The sequence below is a fragment of the Macrobrachium rosenbergii genome, chromosome 2, assembly GCF_040412425.1.
Source record: "Macrobrachium rosenbergii isolate ZJJX-2024 chromosome 2, ASM4041242v1, whole genome shotgun sequence".
In the NCBI taxonomy this organism is placed as follows: domain Eukaryota; kingdom Metazoa; phylum Arthropoda; class Malacostraca; order Decapoda; family Palaemonidae; genus Macrobrachium; species Macrobrachium rosenbergii.
The window spans coordinates 56,716,771-56,737,334 of record NC_089742.1 but is presented as its reverse complement, the minus strand read 5'-3'; the positions used below and the strand labels follow the sequence as shown (position 1 = coordinate 56,737,334).

At 37.2% G+C, this 20,564-nt stretch overlaps 1 protein-coding gene across 2 annotated transcripts in view; it reads left to right on the top strand.

The window, feature by feature from the left end:
• Positions 1-3,559: 3,559 nt before the first annotated feature.
• Positions 3,560-20,564, top strand: part of LOC136847392 (uncharacterized) — a 53,692-nt gene continuing 36,687 nt past the window's right edge. The window contains exons 1-5 of one of the 2 annotated variants that reach the window (XM_067119039.1): positions 3,560-3,735; positions 4,915-5,142; positions 5,817-5,981; positions 7,040-7,219; positions 14,760-16,523. In XM_067119039.1, the coding sequence (XP_066975140.1) occupies positions 4,953-5,142; positions 5,817-5,981; positions 7,040-7,219; positions 14,760-14,980 (756 nt within the window). In that variant the 5' untranslated portion in view covers positions 3,560-3,735; positions 4,915-4,952 and the 3' untranslated portion in view covers positions 14,981-16,523. Of the gene's footprint in view, positions 3,736-4,914; positions 5,143-5,659; positions 5,982-7,039; positions 7,220-14,759; positions 18,452-20,564 lie in introns of those variants that run through there. The other variant, XR_010855726.1, reaches the window with a different exon arrangement.

Here is a 20,564-nt window from a genome sequence, read left to right as displayed (position 1 = left end):
GATGAACTGACAGAAGAAATGACAGATAAACCTAATATTGAATACCTGGCCTAAGGCTATTTAATTTTATGATAGTGAATGGGTGCGTTGGGAGAATAGGAGATGGAGAGGGAGAGAGTGAGAGTGAGAGAGAGTAGATGGGGTGTTAGGAAGGAGAAAGAAGGAAAGAGAGAGAGAGAGCGAGAGAGAGAGAGAGAGAGAGAGAGAGAGAGAGAGAGAGTTGTCTCAGATTTTTCCATGCAGTGCTGGGTTGGTCAGCTAGTATGTATGTATGTATATATATATATACTATATATATATATATATATATATATATATATATATATATATATATATATATATATATATATATATATATATAACACATTTTCAGGATCTTTGAGGAAAGGAAATACTCCACCAGTAAGCACAGTTTTTCTGAAGTATTCGCCATTCCATGACTGTCCTTTTTCTTTGATGATCCACATTAACCGTTTGGCTGTGAAACAGAGAAAAATTCCCAAACATTCAGGAAATTTCACAACTTGGCGATAGCGCACGTCATTGCTGATATCATCCAACTTTGCGGCCCAAATGATGTCATTTTTATGATCTGGCTTCCTGACTGTGTATATGAATAGTTCATCTGATGCGGCAACATGGAGAAAGTCAGCTTCATCCCAGTCTTTAAGAAATGAACCATAAAACCATGCACGGTCTTCTCTCTGTTGCTGAGTGATGTTGGGCTTGCTGATAACATGAAATGGCTTGATACCAGATTTTTTCAACTCACAATATACAGCACTATAACTTCTTTTCTTTCCCCTTTTTGTTTCTAATTCAAGCTCCAATTTACGTAAAGACTTTCTTGGTCTACCCACCGCCTCAGCTATGATGTCTTTTGACTCCTGAGAAAGGATTTCAGGTCTTCCAAGATTCTCACTCTTTCCACGATGACAGTCATATGGATTTTTGTTCCGGTTTCTTTTAACAAAGGATTAATCTCTTTTAATGTATTTAGCTATCCAGGAACGTGAAATGAAGGGTGCGCCAGCATCCCTGGCCTCTCTGAAGATTATAGCCTGGATTCGGTCAATCCATCTGATTTCCTCCGAGTCATTAGCCATGGGTGTATCTAACTCCGTCACTCAGTCTGAAAATACAAGAAATGTAAAATGAAAAATAACTTAATAGAAACTTAAAATAATGTACTTGGAGATAGGCTACAGCAGAAAACTTCATAACATTCCATTTGTTCTGTGGAGGGGGAGCTCTAATTTCGAAACACCCAGTAGAGATATATATATACACACACACACACATATATATATATATATATATATATGTATATATATATATATATATACTACCTGGACGACCCGGCGCTGCCCGGGAAAACTCTGAATGACAACCCTCTCTCTCCAACTCTCCATCACTCTTTCCCTCTTTCTCTTCCCTAACCCCTAACACTCTCTCTCTCTCTCTCTCTCTCTCTCTCTCTCTCTCTCCCCTCCCTAACACCCCCTCTGCTCTCTCTCTCTCTCTCTCTCTCTCTCTCTCTCTCTCTCTCTCTCTCTCCCCAACTCTTAGTCATATGCATACCGAAATGAGGTATGATAAATTCGTAGAGTTTATTTAGTTCAGGGAAGCCCTTTCCACCCCCACCCTATTGGGTGCCCTTTGGTGCTAGTGATGTTTTACCCCTACAGTATTCTTTTCCAGATAGTAAGTCATATGTTTACCAAGTTTGGTTGAAATTGCTCAATGCATTTCAGAGTTATGCAGAAACATACACATGCACACATACATATACACATAATATATTCATTTTTGGATAGTATACATATATATATATAATATATATATATATATATATATATATATATATATATATATATATATATATATGAATCTTTATCACATCACCATGACATTCTACAGTATATACAAACATCAAGCAACAAATATCGCTTAATATCTATCCACTTCGCGATCCTTCGGGAATATCACCGAAGGGGAATTATAAGTGACGAATGGTTTGGTACCTCAGTGACTCGAACACTCGACAGGACAACCAACGACTTCCAGTCGACGTTCAAAACCATTGGGCTATCGAGAGAGATTTGTGTTAATGCTGGCTCTACCCTACATGTAACCTTCGAGTGCTGGGGATTTGTACTTAGCGCTGGCATTAGCCCACCTGTACCATGATAGCTAATTGGTAAGATTGGAACGCGTAGCCATTTATGAATTCTTATGACGGTGATGTGATATATGTACATATATATATATATATATATATATATATATATATATATTCTTCGTTTTAACGTGCTTTTTCCCATTTTTATATGGGGTAAGCACGATGCCTTCTTTTTGAAGGACTTTGATTTGGCGTTGGGGTAGGCCGTGGCCTCGATCGGCTGCCCTGCCTGACATCGCTTAGACCCCGGTAACGATATGTACGTGTATCGTACCAATCCCCAGCTCCCTTTCTCCCAGCAGCGAGGAGAACTGGGCGGTTAGGTCGACAGTTCGAGACGTGTGAGGTGTCTGTTATGTTTTTAGAAGATGTTGGAGTGGCTTTGTTTATGTGTGTATTAGCCTGTAACACCCATTTGCTTTCAGCAAACCTATCCGTTGATTACATAAGTAATCCCGGGGTGTCTACACGGATAGCAAAGTGTCCGCCTTCTCTGACCAGTCGGCTGCGGATTTGAACCCGCGCCACGGACCTCTACAAAGTCCTAGGCTGCTGCTCTACCGACTGAGCCATCGAGGCTCTTACATACATATATATATATATATATATATATATATATATATATATATATATATATATATATATATATATATATATATATATATATATATACATGTATATGTATATATATGTATATATATATATATATATATATATATATATATATATATATATATACATATATATTGATATATGTATATATATATTTGAATTCTTATAACAGTGATGTGATATATGTATATATATATATATATATATATATATATATATATATATATATATATATATATATATATATATTTATATATATATATATATATATGTGTATAATATATATATATATTATATATACATACATATTGATATATGTATACATATATTTATAGATATATGGATATAAGTATAATTATATATATATATACATGTATATACTGTACGGATATATATATATATATATATATATATATATATATATATATATATATATATATATATATATTCACGTCGCATTTTAAATCTTTTCGGATAGTTTCTCTAGTCGTTAGTGGAGCCAGTTTAGATTTCTTTGGCTGTCTTAAGGCCGTGTCTGAGTCTTAGTCACGAATTAAATCACATAGCGTATTCCACACCAATCGCTAGAGTATATTTTCTTTCCAATGAATGTTTTGCTAGTACCACATTCCCAAATGTCACTTGCGTGTCTCTTCGCCAATAGTTTTTTCGCCAATAGTTTTTTTTCTCCGTAGGAGGTAAAAGTTTCTGATGTCTTAGTAATTGCATTGATTCACTGCACACAGTTCATCGTGACTGTAACTGTTCAGTGCTCAGACAGTCTTACTTCGAAGGGGACGTTCCTGACGAAGGAGAAGAAAGTTATATTCATTGTGAGAGAGACGAGATTTTCTAAAAGAAAAAAATCACCGCAGTAACATTCTTCCCGACATGATCCAGCGGAACGAGGGACAAAAGATAGAATGACTCAGTGAGTGCAAGTAAGTGACAAATGTTCTTTCCTTTAATGATAGTGGAAAATTATATGTACTTCCAAAAAAAATTTTGACAGCAATGGAATTTACAAAAATAAGCAAGTAAAACATGCTCCGAAGTTTCTTCGGCGCAATCGGGTATTCTGTACAGCAGCTACAGCGTATAATCAAGGCCACCGAAATCTTTCGGTGGTCTCGGTATAATGCTGCATGAGCCGCGACCCACAAAACTTTAACCACGTTCCGGTGATGGCCTATCCTATATCGTTGCCAGAAGCCCGATTATGGCTAACTTTAACCGTAAATAAGATAAAAACTACTGAGGCTATAGGGCTGCCGCTTGGTATGTCTGATCCCTGGAGGGGGGATGATCAACGTACCAATTTGCAATCCTCTAGCCTCAGTAGTTTTTAAGATCTGAGGACGGACAGAAAAAGTGCGGACGGACAGACTAAGCCTGCACAATAGTTTTCTTTTACAGAAAACTAAATAGGTAGAGCAGCCCTCGGGAGAACTTCAACTAGCTTGTGAGTAATTTCAAAACGATTCGCTCCCAACTTCGGTAAAAGAATATTCGGTATGAAACTGCGTTTCTCTTGGGTTTTGGAAAGGCGGGGGTTGGGGGTGCAAGGGAGGTGGCGAGAAAAGACACGGCGGAGAAATTCGTAAAACAAGTGAAGTAATATGAGTGTTAAATCGGTAAACACACACACACAGATACATACATACATACATACATACATACATATATATATATATATATATATATATATATATATATATATATATATATATATATATATATATATATATATATATATATATATATATATATATATATATATATATATATATATAGATTTACTTCAATAGCTTTAGTTATATACTGTAATGGAATGAATCATGGTTCTGATCTTGTTTTCACAAATATGTATGGGTAACCAAACAATTAAGAAATTTGGCTCAGTTAGACAAATCCAGTGGTTAGCATCTTTGTTCCAGAACGATGGATTGGTCTTCCATTTTTAGCTGTATAACTTATTGAGTCCCATTTGTTCGCTCTATCCAGTGTCATCGCAGCGAAAGAAAAGATCAAACGCATTATCAGTCGACTTGGCATTGCGATCTCGTAACCTTTGTGGTTTTCATACCTTTGAAAGTCTCTGCCTTCTTAAATAATTACAGGTGTGATCTGCACTGAACGCCCGATTGCCAAGGTTACGATGGCAGACTCTTACAAGCACCATGTAATGCTGCAAGCAGTGGTCGGAGTAGTCATTCATGGAATCGTGACTGCAGTACCTGGCCCTAGTGTCTATTACATAGAAGATTCAGAGAGGCAATTTTTCATGGCTCCAAACCTGACATTTAGCCAGCAGAAAGCAACAGTTGTTTTATCTGCTTACAATCATTGTAAGTATTCTATGTGTGCATACATATTTCTATATTATACAATGTATACTTAAGACATCTTTAATATTTTTGGCCTCCGTAGACCACCTTGTTTACTTAATACAGTTAGGTTGTATGTATGGTCTGTTGAAACGCTTATTTCTCAAAGCTCTATTTTTCTTAACGTTTACATTGTATTTAATATCCAGGGTTACTCTTCACCCTTTGGATGGCTTGCAATGGCCTGGTTCTTCATTCACAATCCAACACCAGAGTCACTTATGACGCACCAGTGCATCATTTTTTGTAGTATACTGCCTTGAAATGAGACCAAAATGAGCTTCATATCATGTTCTGTAACATCACAGGCAGTGAACAAAATAAAATCTCACTTATTACAGCTCCAGGACAGTTAGGACTCGCAAAGGGTTAGTGACTGAAGTGGTTAATTAAGGTCGTCACTATCTTGTTGGACAATCATTTAACTAGAGAGCAAAATAGCTTTTCACAATCAAAACATCACGATCTTTCTGTAGAGAAATCAATATTGTAGTACCTTTACTGAATCGGAACATGTTTAGCTGATTCTTTGTAGAGTCTGAACAGCTAGACCATCAGCCAACAGGGTTACTAACTACTGTTGAGTCGGACCAAATTTTTTTTTGATGCATAAACCATCATTTCTCCTTCTCAAGGCGAGTGCCGAGACTTCTGCTTTGCCTTAGGCCCTACTGCGTGTCAAGCTTGGTCGGTCACAGAGTCAACACAGGGGAATTATTGGGAATGTCGCATCACAAACATCGGGCCAGAGACCACAGTTCTCCTTCCTGATCCAAAGGCCACTTACCACTTCAGGAAATGTGAGTACTCTTGTTAGCAAAGTACTTTGATCCTAGTTATCTTGTTTAGTGGTCTTTCAGTTTTCCCTCGGATTTTTGAATACTGGTGGCCGTGAACGCGTTGATATTCTTTCTCTGCTAGTTTCTGGAGATAGGTAGCCCCGTAATTTTAAAGAAATTCAAAATACGTGGGCGTTTTATGATCCCCCTTCAACGAACAAGAGCCGATAAAAGAAAATTGCTAGAGTTTGGCTGTAACTCGATGCTGAAACTTAACCCATATAAAACTTTTGATTGGTAAAAAGCTTATTCGTTACAGTTAAGAAACCTAAGTCTTTTTTACAATTATTCTACCTCTTTCCTGATATTAATATGCTTCGTGAGATAGTTTAAACGCTGCCTACTTATGGGCATGAATTAATTAATCAGTCAGTGTCTCGTAAATATGGTAAGTATGATCCCATTTTGAATTTTCCAGTTTCGAAACCTTTTAGCAGACACAGACCAGTATGAAGTACAATGTAGTTTTATTTGAGTCAGAATACCTTCTAATTCACTCTCATTTGCATTTTAAAGATATTACAATGGACACAGCTGTCAAGAGCTGCTTGGCAGTAGTGACATTTCCTCAGGCTCATCATTCCACTCATAACTTAAAGACTGGGAAGATTTGTTGTCATGGCCATTTCTTCAACCACTTCAAAGTAACAGATATCATTTAAATGGGACGTCAGGCAATTTCTTAGTGATAACCCAAAAGTATTTTTATGGCTGTATTTTTGCAAACCAAATCTTCAAAACAATTTCATAACTTTTAACTTGGTTACTGAACGGACTCTTACTGTCAAGAGTTCATTTTGATTTAATTCTGATACTGAACGACATATCCATGGAAGAGGAAGTGTCGGCAGTTTGTAATTTTCAGAAAAAGTGTTCTAGGAAAATGAGCCTTTGAAAAGTAGACAGCTGGAGGAGTGTTTTCGTTGCTCGCTACCTATAAACAAGCAAAGTAGTTTTACACCTTTCTGTCTTATCTCTCTCGCGCATTAATGAGTAATGTCTCTCATTTCTGTACACAGCGAGCGTTTTGGGCACGTACTCTTGGCAAGCAGACAAACTCTTCTACGTCGCCCTACGGGGAAATTGCACATCTGACGCCGCAAAAGCTCGCTGCGCCAAGATTCCCGGCCACAGGCTGATCATCGTCAAATCCAGGCAAACCTACGAGTTCTTTGGCAATCTTTCGACTAAGAATGAGAGTGAGTAAATTTCCCTTTGAAGAGGCCTTGATTATTACCCGTTAGTTAGTTTGTCCCAATTTTTCCCTCGTAGGGGGGTGGTGTCGTCAGTGCACCTCACGCGGTGTACTGTAGGCATTACTTAAGGTTCTTTGCAGCGTGCCCTCGGGCCCTAGCTGCAACCCCTTTCGTTCCTTTTACTCTGCCTCCTTTCATATTCTCTTTCTTCCATCTTATTGTCCACCCTCTCCTGACAATTGATTCATAGTACAACTGCGAGGTTTTCCTCCTGTTACACCTTTCAGACCTTTTACTGTCAATTTCCGTTTCAGCGCTGAATGACCTCATATGTCCCAGTGCTTGGCCTTTGGCCTAAACTCTATGTTCAAGGTAAATTTTGCATTGTCTTTGTCGTAGGTATTGAGCGAGAGATCACTCTTAGTAAAATGAACTGACTTGAAATGCATTAAGCCAAACGTCAACTGTTCTACCAGAATTATTCATTTCGGTAGATCTAAGTAATAGATACACGGCGGGTATTTAGCGAAAAATGGCACTTTCTTATAGTATTTTGGTTGCTTATTTACAATTTAACGTTATTTTTTGGCGGTCGGCTGTAATTAACCTGTAATTAACACCAGAAGTCCATCCAACAGGGGGTTTCCATACGCGATCTTCACAAGACAATAACTTGTTAACGCATGGGTACCGTCCCCCCACGCCCTCGGGCCAGTACTAAACACGGCGAAGGGACATTCCATTTGGTCGACAACAAACAAATGCACCGCCAGTGTCAGAAGTGTAGAAAAAAACCAGTTTCCAAGGTATTGCACTTGCCGGACGGGATATGAACCGTTCGAATCAGACGTAGCCGTGCTCTGTCTTGCGAAGATCGCGTATGGAAACCCCTTGTTGGATGGACTTCAGGGGTTAATTACAGGTTAATTACAGCCGACCGCCAAAAAATAACGTTAATGGTAAATAAGTAACCAAAATACTAAAAGAAACTGCCATTTCTCGCTAAATACCCGCCGTGTATCTATTACTTAGAAATACCTTAATTTCTGTTATTTATGTAAAAGTTATCCAGTTAATGTTGGTATAAAATGGTTATCACCACTGACTCATTTTATTTCTTAGGTAGAAAGTGAACTGTGCTAATTTCACTTGTTTCTTTCACTTAGTATTGCTAAGGATACACACGCACACACATATCCGTCTATTATCTGTGTGCGTGTGTGTGCGCGCGCGCCTGTGTTTTCATGTGTATCAAGTACACATTTGTTATTTTTCATTACAGCTCTCCCCCATCTATTTGCTCTTGCTGATTAGGCATTACAAAAACAAACGATTGTCTTAACTTTTCCTTATTGCTAACATACTACCATGTTCCAATTTTCAAAACAAAATTTTGTTTTTCTTTTTTAAATGTAACCTGATTTCAGTCTTTCTTTTATTGCCAATGAAGGTTTTTTATTTTTCATTTTCCATATTAATTGTGGGTGGGGGGGGCCGGAATGTGATAGGTAGTCCAGTAGAATTTTGGTTTCTCCTTTCAGCTTTGATAAGATTGTAGTCCGTCCCTTTGAACTTCAACCGAGTGTTCCTTTATACGATTATAGTCTGTCGCTTTGAACTTTAACCGGAATGTTCCTTTATTCGATTGTAGTCCATACCTTTGAACTTCAAACGAGTGTTCCTTTATTTGATTGTAGTCCGTCCCTTTGAACTTAAACTGAATGTTCCTTTATTCGATTGTAGTCCGTCCCCTTCAACTTCAACCGAATGGTCCTTTATTTGATTGTAGTCCGTCCCTTTGAACCTAAACTGAATGTTCCTTTATTCGATTGTAGTCCGTCCCCTTCAACTTCAACCGAATGGTCCTTTATTTGATTGTAGTCCGTCCCTTTGAACTTTAACTGAATGTTCCTTTACATGTTTGTAGTCTGTCCCTTTGAACTTCAAATGAATGTTCCTTTATTTGATTGTAGTTTGTCCCTTTGAACTTCAACCAAATACTCCTTAATACGATTGTAGTCTGTCCCTTTGAACTTCAACCGAATATTCCTTTATTCGATTGTAGTCTGTGCCTTTGAACTTCCGCCGAATGTTCCTTTATACGATTGTAGTCTGTCCCTTTGAACTTCAACCGAATATTCCTTTATTCGATTGTAGTCAGTCCTTTGAACTTCAAACGAATGTTCCTTTATTCGATTGTAGTCAGTCCTTTGAACTTCAACCGAATATTCCTTTATTCGATTGTAGTCAGTCCTTTGAACTTCAAACGAATGTTCCTTTATACGATTGTAGTCTGTCCCTTTGATTTTCAACTGAATATTCCTTTATTTGATTGTAGTCTGTACCTTCGAACTTCACCTGAATATTGCTTTATTCGATTGTAGTCTGTCCCTTTGAACTTCAACCAAATTTTCCTTTATACGATTGTAGTCAGTCACTTTGAACTTCCGCCGAATGTTCCTTTATTCAATTGTAGTCTGTCCCTTTGAACTTTAACTGAATGTTCCTTTATTTGATTGCAGTCTCTCCCTTTGAACTTCAGCCAAATGTTCCTTTACTCAATTGTAGTCCGTCCCTTTGAACTTTGACTGGATGTTCCTTTACACGTTTGTAGTCTGTGCCTTTGAGCTTCAAAAGAATGTTCCTTTATTCGATTGCAGTCCGTACCTTTGAACTTCAACCGAACATTCCTTTATTTGATTGCAGTCTGTCCCTTTGACCTTCACATGAATATTCCTTTATTCGATTGTAGTCTGTCCCTTTGAACTTCAGCCAAATTTTCCTTTATACGATTGTAGTCTGTCCCTATGAACTTCCGCCGAATGTTCCTTTATTCGATTGTAGTCCGTCCCTTTGAACTTCAACCGGATGTTCCTTTATACGACTGTAGTCTGTCCCTTTGAACTTCAACCAAATGTTCCTTTATTCGCTTGTAGTCCGTCCCATTGAACTTAAACCGATTATTCCTTTATTTGATTGTAGTCCGTCCCTTTGAACTTCAAAAGAATGTTCCTTTATTCGATTGTAGTCCATCCCTTTGAACTTCAACAGAATGTTTGTTTATTTGATTGTAGTCCATCTCTTTGAACTTTAATCGAATGTTCCTTAATTTGATTGCACTCAGTTCCTTTGAACTTTAACTGAGTGTTCCTTTATACGATTGAAGTCTGTCCCTTTGAACTTCAAACCAATATTCTTTTATTCGATTGTAGTCCATCCCTTTGAACTTCAACCGAATGTTCTTTATTCGATTGTAGTCCATCCCTTTGAACTTTAACCAGATGTTCCTGCGTTCGATTGTAGTCCATCCCTTTGAACTTTAACCGAATGTTCTTTTATTCGTTTGTAGTCCAACCCTTTGAACTTCAACCAAATGTTCCTTTATTTGATTGTACTCAGTCCCTTTGAACTTTAACCGGATGTTTCTTCATACGATTGTAGTCCGTCCCTTGAACTTTAACCAAATGTTCCTTTATTTGATTGTAGTATGTCCCTTTGAACTTTAACCGGATGTTTCTTTATTTGATTGTAATCAGTCCCTTTGAACTTCAACTGAATATCCCTTTATGTGGTTGTAGTCCGTCCCTTTGAACTTCAATCGAATGTTTGTTTATTCGATTGTAGTCTGCGCCTTTGAAACTCAACCAAATGTTCCTTTATTCGATTGTAGTCTGTCCCTTTGAACTTCAACTGAATGTTCCTTTATTCGATTGTATTCCACCCATTTTGAACTTCAACCGAATGTTCCTTCATTTGATTGTAGTCTGTCCCTTTGAACTTCAACTGAATATCCCTTTATTTGATTGTAGTACGTCCCTTTGAACTTCAACCGAATGTTCCTTTATTCGATTGTAGTCCATCCTTTGAAACTCAACCAAATGTTATTTTATTCGATTGTATTCCGTCCCTTTGAACTTCAACCGAATATTCCTTTATACAATTGTAGTCCATCCCTTTTGAACTTCAACTGAATGTTCCTTTATTCGATTGTAGTAGTCCATCCCTTTGAACTTCAACTGAATGTTCCTTTATTTGATTGTAGTTCATCCCTTTGAACTCAACCGAATGTTCCTTTATTCGATTGTAGTCCATCCCTTTGAACTTCAACTGAATGTTCCTTTACATGATTGTAGTCTGTCCCTTTGAACTTCAAAAGAATGTTCCTTCATTCGATTGTAGTCCGTCCCTTTGAACTTCAACCAAGTGTTCCTTTATACCATTGTAGTCTATCCCTTTGAACTTCAACTGGATGTCCCTTTATTCGATTGTAGTCCGTCCCTTTGAACTTCAACCAAGTGTTCCTTTATACCATTGTAGTCTATCCCTTTGAACTTCAACTGGATGTCCCTTTATTCGATTGTAGTCCGTCCCTTTGAACTTCAACCGAATGTTCCTTTATACGATCGTAGCCTGTCCCTTTGAACTTCAACTGAATATTCCTCTATATGATTGCAGTCCATCCCTTTGAACTTCAACCGAATATTCCTTTAAACGATGGTAGACCGTCCCTTTGAACTTCAACCGAATATTCCCTTATATAATTATGGTCAGTCCCTTTGAACTTCAACTGAAAGTTCTTTTATTTTATTGTAGTCTGTCCCTCTGAACTTTAACTGAATATTCCCTTATGTGATTGCAGTCCGTCCCTTTTAACTTCCATCGAATTTTCCTTTATTCAATTGTAGTCCAACCCTTTGAAACTCAACCAAATGTTCCTTTATTCGATTGTAGTCCGTCCCTTTGAACTTCAACCAAATATTCCTTTATACAATTGTAGTCCATCCCCTTTTGAACTTCAACCGAATGTTCCTTTATTCGTTTGTAGTAGTCCATCCCTTTGAACTTCAACCAAATGTTCCTTTATTCAACTGTAGTCCATCCCTTTGAACTCAACCGAATGTTCCTTTATTCGATTGTAGTCCATCCCTTTGAACTTCAACCGAATGTTCCTTTATTCGATTGTAGTCTGTCCCTTTGAACTTCAACTGAATGTTCCTTTATTCGATTGTAGTCCGTCCCTTTGAACTTCAACCGAGTGTTCCTTTATACGATTGTAGTCCGTGCCTTTGAACTTTAACCAAATGTTCCTTTATATGATTGTATTCCGTCCTTTTGGACTTCAACCGAACGTTCCTTTATATGATTGTAGTCTGTCCCTTTGAACTTCAACCAGATGTTCTTTATTCCATTGTAGTCCATCCCTTTGAACTTCTACCAAATGTTCCTTTATATGATTGTAGTCCGTCCCTTTGAACTTCAACCGAATGTTCCTTCATATGATTGTAGTCCATCCCTTTGAACTTCAACCGGTTGTTCCTTTATTCGACTGTAGTCCATCCATTTGAACTTCACTCGAATGTTCCTTTATTCTATTGTAGTCCATCCCTTTGAACTTAAACTGAATCTTCTTTTATACGATTGTAGTCCATCTCTTCGAACTTCAACCGAATGTACCTTTATACGATCGTAGTCCGTCCCTTTGAACTTCAACCGAATGTACCTTTATTACATTGTAGTCTGTCCCTTTGAACTTCAACTGAATATTCCTTAATATGATTGTAGTCCGTCCCTTTGAACTTCAACCGAATGTTCCTTTATATGATTGTAGTCTGTCCCTTTGAACTTCAACCAAATATTCCTTTATATGATTGTAGTCCGTCCCTTTGAAATTCAACCGAATGCTCCTTTATACGATTGTAGTCAGTCCCTTTGAACTTCAACTGAATACTCCTTTATATGTTGTAGTCCGTCCCTTTGAACTTCAACCGAATATTCCTTTATACTATTGTAGACCATCCCTCTGAACTTTAACTGAATGTTCCTTTATTCGATTGCAGTTTGTCCCTTTGAACTTCAAACAAATATTCCTTTATATGATTGTAGTCCACCCCTTTGAACTTCAACCGAATGTTCCTTTATATGATTGTAGTCTGTCCCTTTGAACTTCAACCAAATATTCCTTTATACGATTGTAGTCAGTCCCTTTGAAATTCAACCGAATGCTCCTTTGTACAATTGTAGTCAGTCCCTTTGAAATTCAATAGAATGTTCCTTTATTTGATTGTAGTCTGGCCCTTTGAACTTCAACCGAATGTTCCTTTATATGATTGTAGTCTGTCCCTTTGAACTTCAACTGAATATTCCTTAATATGATTGTAGTCCGTCCCTTTGAACTTCAACCTAATGTTCCTTTATATGATTGTAGTCTGTCCTTTGAACTTCAAACTAAATATTCCTTTATATGATTGTAGTCCGTCCTTTGAAATTCAACTGAATGCTCCTTTATACGATTGTAGTCAGTCCCTTTGAACTTCAACTGAATACTCCTTTATATGGTTGTAGTCCGTCCCTTTGAACTTCAACCGGATATTCCTTTATCCTATTGTAGACCATCCCTTTGAACTTTAACTGAATGTTCCTTTATTCGATTGCAGTTTGTCCCTTTGAACTTCAAACAAATATTCCTTTATATGATTGTAGTCCACCCCTTTGAACTTCAACCGAATGTTCCTTTATATGATTGTAGTCTGTCCCTTTGAACTTCAACCAAATATTCCTTTATACGATTGTAGTCAGTCCCTTTGAAATTCAACCGAATGCTCCTTTGTACAATTGTAGTCAGTCCCTTTGAAATTCAATAGAATGTTCCTTTATTTGATTGTAGTCTGGCCCTTTGAACTTCAACCGAATGTTCCTTTATATGATTGTAGTCCTTCCCATTGAACTTCAACTGTATGTTCCTTTATACGATTGTAGTCTGTCCCTTTGAACTTCTACCAAATGTTCCTTTATACGATTGTAATCTGTCCCTTTGAACTTCAACCAAATGTTCCTTTATACGACTGTAGTCCATCCCTTTGCACTTCAACCAAATGTTCCTTTATATGATTGTAGTCCATCCCTTTGAACTTCAACCGAATGTTCCTTTATATGATTGTAGTCTGTCCCTTTGAACTTTAACCAGATGTTCCTTTATACGATTGTAGTCCGTCCCTTTGAACTTCAAACGAATGTTCTTTTATACGATTGTAGTCCGTCCCTTTGAACTTCAACCAAATGTTCCTTTATACGATTGTAGTCCGTCCCTTTGAAATTCAACCGAATGTTCCTTTATACGATTGTAGTCCGTCCCATTGAACTTCAACCGAATGTTCCTTTATACGATTGTAGTCCGTCCCTTTGAATTTCAACCAAATGTTCCTTTATACGATTGTAGTCCGTCCCTTTGAACTTCAACCGAATGTTCCTTTATACGATTGTAGTCCGTCTCTTTGAACTTCAACCAAATGTTCCTTTATACGATTGTAGTCCGTCCCTTTGAACTTCAACCGAATGTTCCTTTATACGATTGAAGTCCGTCCCATTGAACTTCAACCGAATGTTCCTTTATACAATTGTAGTCCGTCCCTTTGAATTTCAACCGAATGTTCCTTTATACAATTGTAGTCCGTCCCTTTGAACTTCAACCAAATGTTCCTTTATTTGATTGTAGTCCGTCTCTTTGAACTTCAACCGAATGTTCCTTTATTTTTCGTTTTTGCAGAACCTCTGTGGGTCGCAAACCTCCGCAAGGTGACGCTGACCGAATTCAGATGGGGTGACGGCAGCATCAGTTCTGTGACAAACGGAACCATCATTATCAATGATGGTCTCCTTGGGACCAGCTTTGTTTCGTTCAACAATAAGATCGATGACTCTATTGAATCTAGGGACGGTCCTTACAGGGCACTTTGCCAAGCAAACCCTCTTGGGGTAGAGTGGTGAAGGGCAAGAAAAGGCAAAAGATAAACATGCCGGAAACAGATTCTTCCTGCAAGTTGAACAGAAAAGGAACAGAAAGAAATAGCAGAACGTGAGGAATTCCTTAACACGAGTGAAGCAGTATGTCCCAGATGTATGCATATCAACGCCCCATCAGACTTGCAGTGAGTCAGCTTCGGGCAATTTTCTCATCTTTTAGTTTATTATAAGACTTTCGGAGCGAGACCCTCCGGCAACAAGTTTTTTTTTATCTGTGGTTCATTCTCGAAAGCGAATTAGTCATCTACTGTAAATGTGCATAAAGAACCCTATGGAGTTCAGTGAAACTTTAGATGGAACATCGAAACTTCAAAATCCACATCTGGGCATTTTTTAAAATATCAAAATAATTTGAAGGATGGGAATTTAAGATACCTTAATATGAGCATCACATAAAAATGTACAGGACATAAAAATTGACGTAGCTTTCGGAGAAACCATTCTTTTTCTTCCTTCTTCAGAGTTTGGAATCGGGGAGGAAAGGAATTATCTCACAGAAAGCTAAATAAATTTTCAGATTCTGGACATGCGCTCATTGGAACTGGTGACAAAAAGTTGGTATTACAGAAATATATAGTTTAATTTTATAAAATGATGATTTTGTGAAGAACGTGAATATCAGTCTAGAGTGACAATGTAAACCTGATCAATTTATTTTTCAAAAATTGTAATGTGTATAGATTTAAGGAATTTAGTTAATTTGGCCCAGATGTAATCAAAACGATATGGCTATCAATCTTCTTTTGAGAAATAACACAGGTATGCGTCTAGCATCTTTGCGCTAGATCAAGATTTTTCAATATCCAACCATTCCCCAACCCCCCACCCCCGGTCATGAACCAAAACACCTCTTCTTCTTCTCCTCTTATTCCTCTTCTCCTCCTCCTCTTCTTCTTTCTGCTGCTAATAATTTACAACTGGGTGTCCCTATTCCCAGGAATCCTCACTGACGAGATCTATGAAGATTCGAGCCAAGCGTGACATTACATTTTTGTTACTTATCTCTTCGCGACTTACCCTCCTAGATTTTTTACGTATTTGCTTACTCTTACTGACATTGTCACTTGTGTCAAATGTTGGATGAATAGTTTGTGTCCAGATTATGAAATCTGCAGCCCGATCTAGGCTGTCAAATATCGTCCCGGAAGGTTTAAGGTATCGCTACTGAAGGCAGAGTGCTGAAAAAAAAAAAGAATGGTAAGGTAAATTACGATTTCATCTTCATCGTCATAATCACTGCCTCCAGCGTCGTGTGTAATGCGAAGGGCCTTTGTACAATTCTGCCACTCTCGCATTTCATTGCTTTATCCTCCTCAACCCTCCACGAATCTCATGCTCTCATCCAAGTAGGTCATAGAACTCAAAACTACCTCTCGGTCCAAGGACATGTCCAAGCCATTTCCATCTACCTTTCGTTATCATCTCATATTTCTCGGTGCTACTTTGGCTTGTTATCTACGCGTCACTTACTCCGAGCTGCTAATACTAAACATGGCGGAAGCTCCTTGGGACGCCGTGTTTAGTACTACCCCCTTGAGGATCAAAGTATTATATACACGCATTTCTGTATTGCGTGGTCGACAAATTATATTAATAAACATCTTCGTGCGGCCGTCTACTTTACATTTTACCATCCGTGTTTAGTACTAGCACCTCGGAGTAGGTGACGCGTAGATAACAAGCCAAAGTAGCATCTAATTTTTCTTATGGCTTTACTCTCAAATAGATAAAATCTTTTAAACATAGTTTTATTTTTATAGCTACCGAAGCTTCAAATTCTTGTGTGATTACATGAACTGTGTTTGATACTTATTTCCTGAATGAGACAAATAAAATTCACAGTTCTACGAGAGACACATATAAAATGGGAGAAATAACACATTAGTAGTTCAGAAAAATTTATTTATTGTAAAATTCCTTACAAACCTTTTATATTTTACTGTGAAAGTATAAACAGTATTTCCTAATATGAAATATGAAATTTTTAATTACTAGTTGAATGTGAATAGTTTTAAAAACAATTAACGTGCTTTTAAATCCTTTTATGCCTGGCTATGTTACTTGGATCGCCATAGTCACATCAAATTGTCACATCACATTGCCTAACAGTATTGGCACGCTAGTAGTATTATATACTCAAACTTTTCTGAATAAGCACTAGCTCACACTTAAGTTGTTTTACTCTCATCCTAAGTTATTTTTTTTCGAAATGAATACACTTTGATGATAAAGAAAATTGTGCTTCTTATTATGAAGTATCACCCAATTTCGCCACATCTGTACTCACAGGGTCAGCTGGCAAAGCCAATTTGCTTACTCAAGAATTTTTCCTTAGGCTATATGTGTCTGCTTGAATGGCAAATCTTTGTAATGATACATCGGTGACACTATACCAGACTTTCTATGATGTATAGGCTACGAAATTTTTTCTGAAAGGCCTGGGTGTGACTATATTCGTTTTAAGTGCCTTCCATTTGCCACAATATATGTATAAGTGGAATGGACAGTCCACTGTCACCCGTCGATCAGAAGGCTTTCATGATGAATGAAGCAAGTTCCTTTGAGGAGGGCGTCCAACAAATTGTTTACAGACTTCTTTAAAACGTTGGAAAACTTTCTCGCTGGTTTGTATGCTATTAAAATAACTAGAATCATGCAACAAGAAACTTATCGCTTATACGCATCAAAAGCAGTTTGTCTGCAAGTTAGCGACTTATCGGTAGTCCAAACCATTGTTTCACACAATTATCATTCTCCGCTTACGGTCGTTGACTTGTTTTCAACCTGCTTGTGATTTGTATGCCATACGAAACGGAATATCAACCTGTTTGTGATATTTATGTGATAAATTGCCAACATGTGGATCTGCCATGTTTTACTGTTGTTTGGAAAGACCCTAGCACTACTGACATCATGTTGTAGAGTGTACAGTAGACAAAACAGTCTTTTGGTCTAATCGTCTTACAGACGTTGTGATTGCACAAGGACAATCATCAACACTGAAAGATGAGAGGCCGCGTTTTTCACATCGGAGTTTAGTGAATCTGATCAAAAACTCAGTCCTCTGAAATGCATTTGGACGCAGTAATAACCAGCTGTTATATCATCCCAGAATGCTCGGTTATAAACCGAACGATACTATCAACACACAAGTTGAAGGTTTGGATACGAACTATTCAACGACATTAGTCTGCCATAACGGTTGTAACAAATGTCAAATGTTTTTCAAGTACTGGACCCAGGTATAATCTCCAGCGGTGGGCCAACATGATCTTTCTAAACAACTTCCCAGTTGCCGTCTGACTTTTGAGTGGTAAGCTTTGACAAACAAAAGTTTACGTGCTTAGAGTGAATGCCTAAACAGTTTTATCCTGAATATCATCAGTCTTCCACCCGTCATCAATCTTCCAGCTGTCAAAACTTTTTGTGGCTTTGGTGAGTAGTATTGATTTCTATTTACTTTCCCTTTAGTAGACTATATTATATCCGTTTTGTTAAGCCATTAATTTCACGCAAATGTTGGGTTCCTTTCATTGCTGGTTTCGAATATTATTGAGTTGCCATAACACGATCCAATCCGTATTAGTTTAATGCATAGTTTAGTTTGCTGGGAAGTTTAGTTGTTTGTGGCCATTAGCTGAGATAACCGTTTGATAACAGTCTTCCGGGGATTATGAATATATCATTCGTTATATAAAATTTCTATAAAAACCTTGGGATTAAATTGTGTTGCCGTTTACGATACAGAGAACGTTATCATTATATCTCATCATACTGTGAGTGTCACTGGTGGTGTTAGTGAGTTGAAGGTGATGTGGTATTGTATTAAGCCTCAAATTTGTTCATCCTGTTCAGCGTCATAGCTGATTTTATTTTTTTTATCAAGATTTGACTGACGTTAAACTGAAGTGTCTAAGGTTACCGTAACTTTATACTTGGAATTTTCATTTATCGATCAATGAAGCTGCATGTTATTTTGCTCCGTTAAAAATAACGTACTAAAACATTATTGACTGAAGTTCGAAGTTATGCAAAATTCAAAGTTCAGTAGTAAGCTATACCGTGGCCAAATTATGACACCACATACGAGACTACTAACAATGCCAGTCTCAAATCAATGCTGTTCGTATGATATAGAACATTCCATTGAAGGTGAAGACTTTTAGATTCGATTCAGAACTTATTTGTTGATCATATGTATATATATATATATATATATATATATATATATATATATATATATATATATATATATAATATATATATATATATATATATATATATATATATAATATATATATATATATATATATATATATATATATATATATATATATATATATATATATATATAATATATATATATATATATATATATATATATATACAGTGTATATATATATATATATATATATATATATATATATATATATATATATATATATATATATATATATATAATTTGAGGTAGATAGATCAGTAGATTCACACACACACACACACACACACACACACACACACACACACACATTTATATACATAGTAACGATACTTCGAAGGAGAGACTTAAGGCCGCACAGGTAGGCCTACCTGAGAATGACGTATTAGATTCTACTGTCTTACGCGAAAACTTGCTTCCATTCATTTTGCCCTTAAAACAAAAGTTAATGGTGATAATCCTTATGTATCTTACCCATGCCTCTGTCAATGTTTCCTTTGAGGGCGAAGGTCATTTGGAGGGAAAAACAAATGCCCTTCTCTGTGTCGGGGCAAAAGACAACTAGCAATAAATTTTTCTCACAAAAAAAGTTGCGATAGGCACTAACAACAGAGGGAATAGAATTCCAAAGCTTGTGAGTGGGAGGCCCTGCAATATATAGAGAACAACCTTTACTCAATCTGTTAAATGTTGGCAATGTGAATTCTTTTGTCGGTATTATTACAGTTTCGGTCAAATTCGGATATCTAGTATTTTTTTACTTGCTATCATATATTTTTGTCATGATTCATACGAAATACTTACTCGCATCTTCCGCAAATTAAGAGTTACGGAGATATTTGCCGATGAATACTGTGCCTTGTTATCGCAAGGATGCGTTTATGCTGCCATGCCAGTTTTTCTGCTGATGCGTTTTTGTTTTTTGTCAATGCATTGTGGGTAAAAATGCCAATCGTCTTTTTATTTTTCGTTATGAATTATAAGTACGGTACAAATGCTGAAACCTGATTGCTTGCTTTGTTTCAAGAATATCCAATTAACTGCGATTTTGGAATAAGCCGGCTTTCTACCAAAGTGCGCTTCAGTTGACTGCCATGGATTTCCGTCGTGCACGTCTGCAGTGGGTGTTCTGTCTTACTTTGAGGCTATTGGTCGTTTCCATGGACATTACAATGGAACTCACAGGTTGTGAATACCTTTCGTGAACATTTAGTACTACCATCTATATAGGTAAGTGAAGTGGTTAACGCAGTGTTGCACATTGCAGTATCGGGTGAATTTCACCGGGAACTGTAACTAGACGTTAGGGTAAAATTTCGTTCCCTGTAA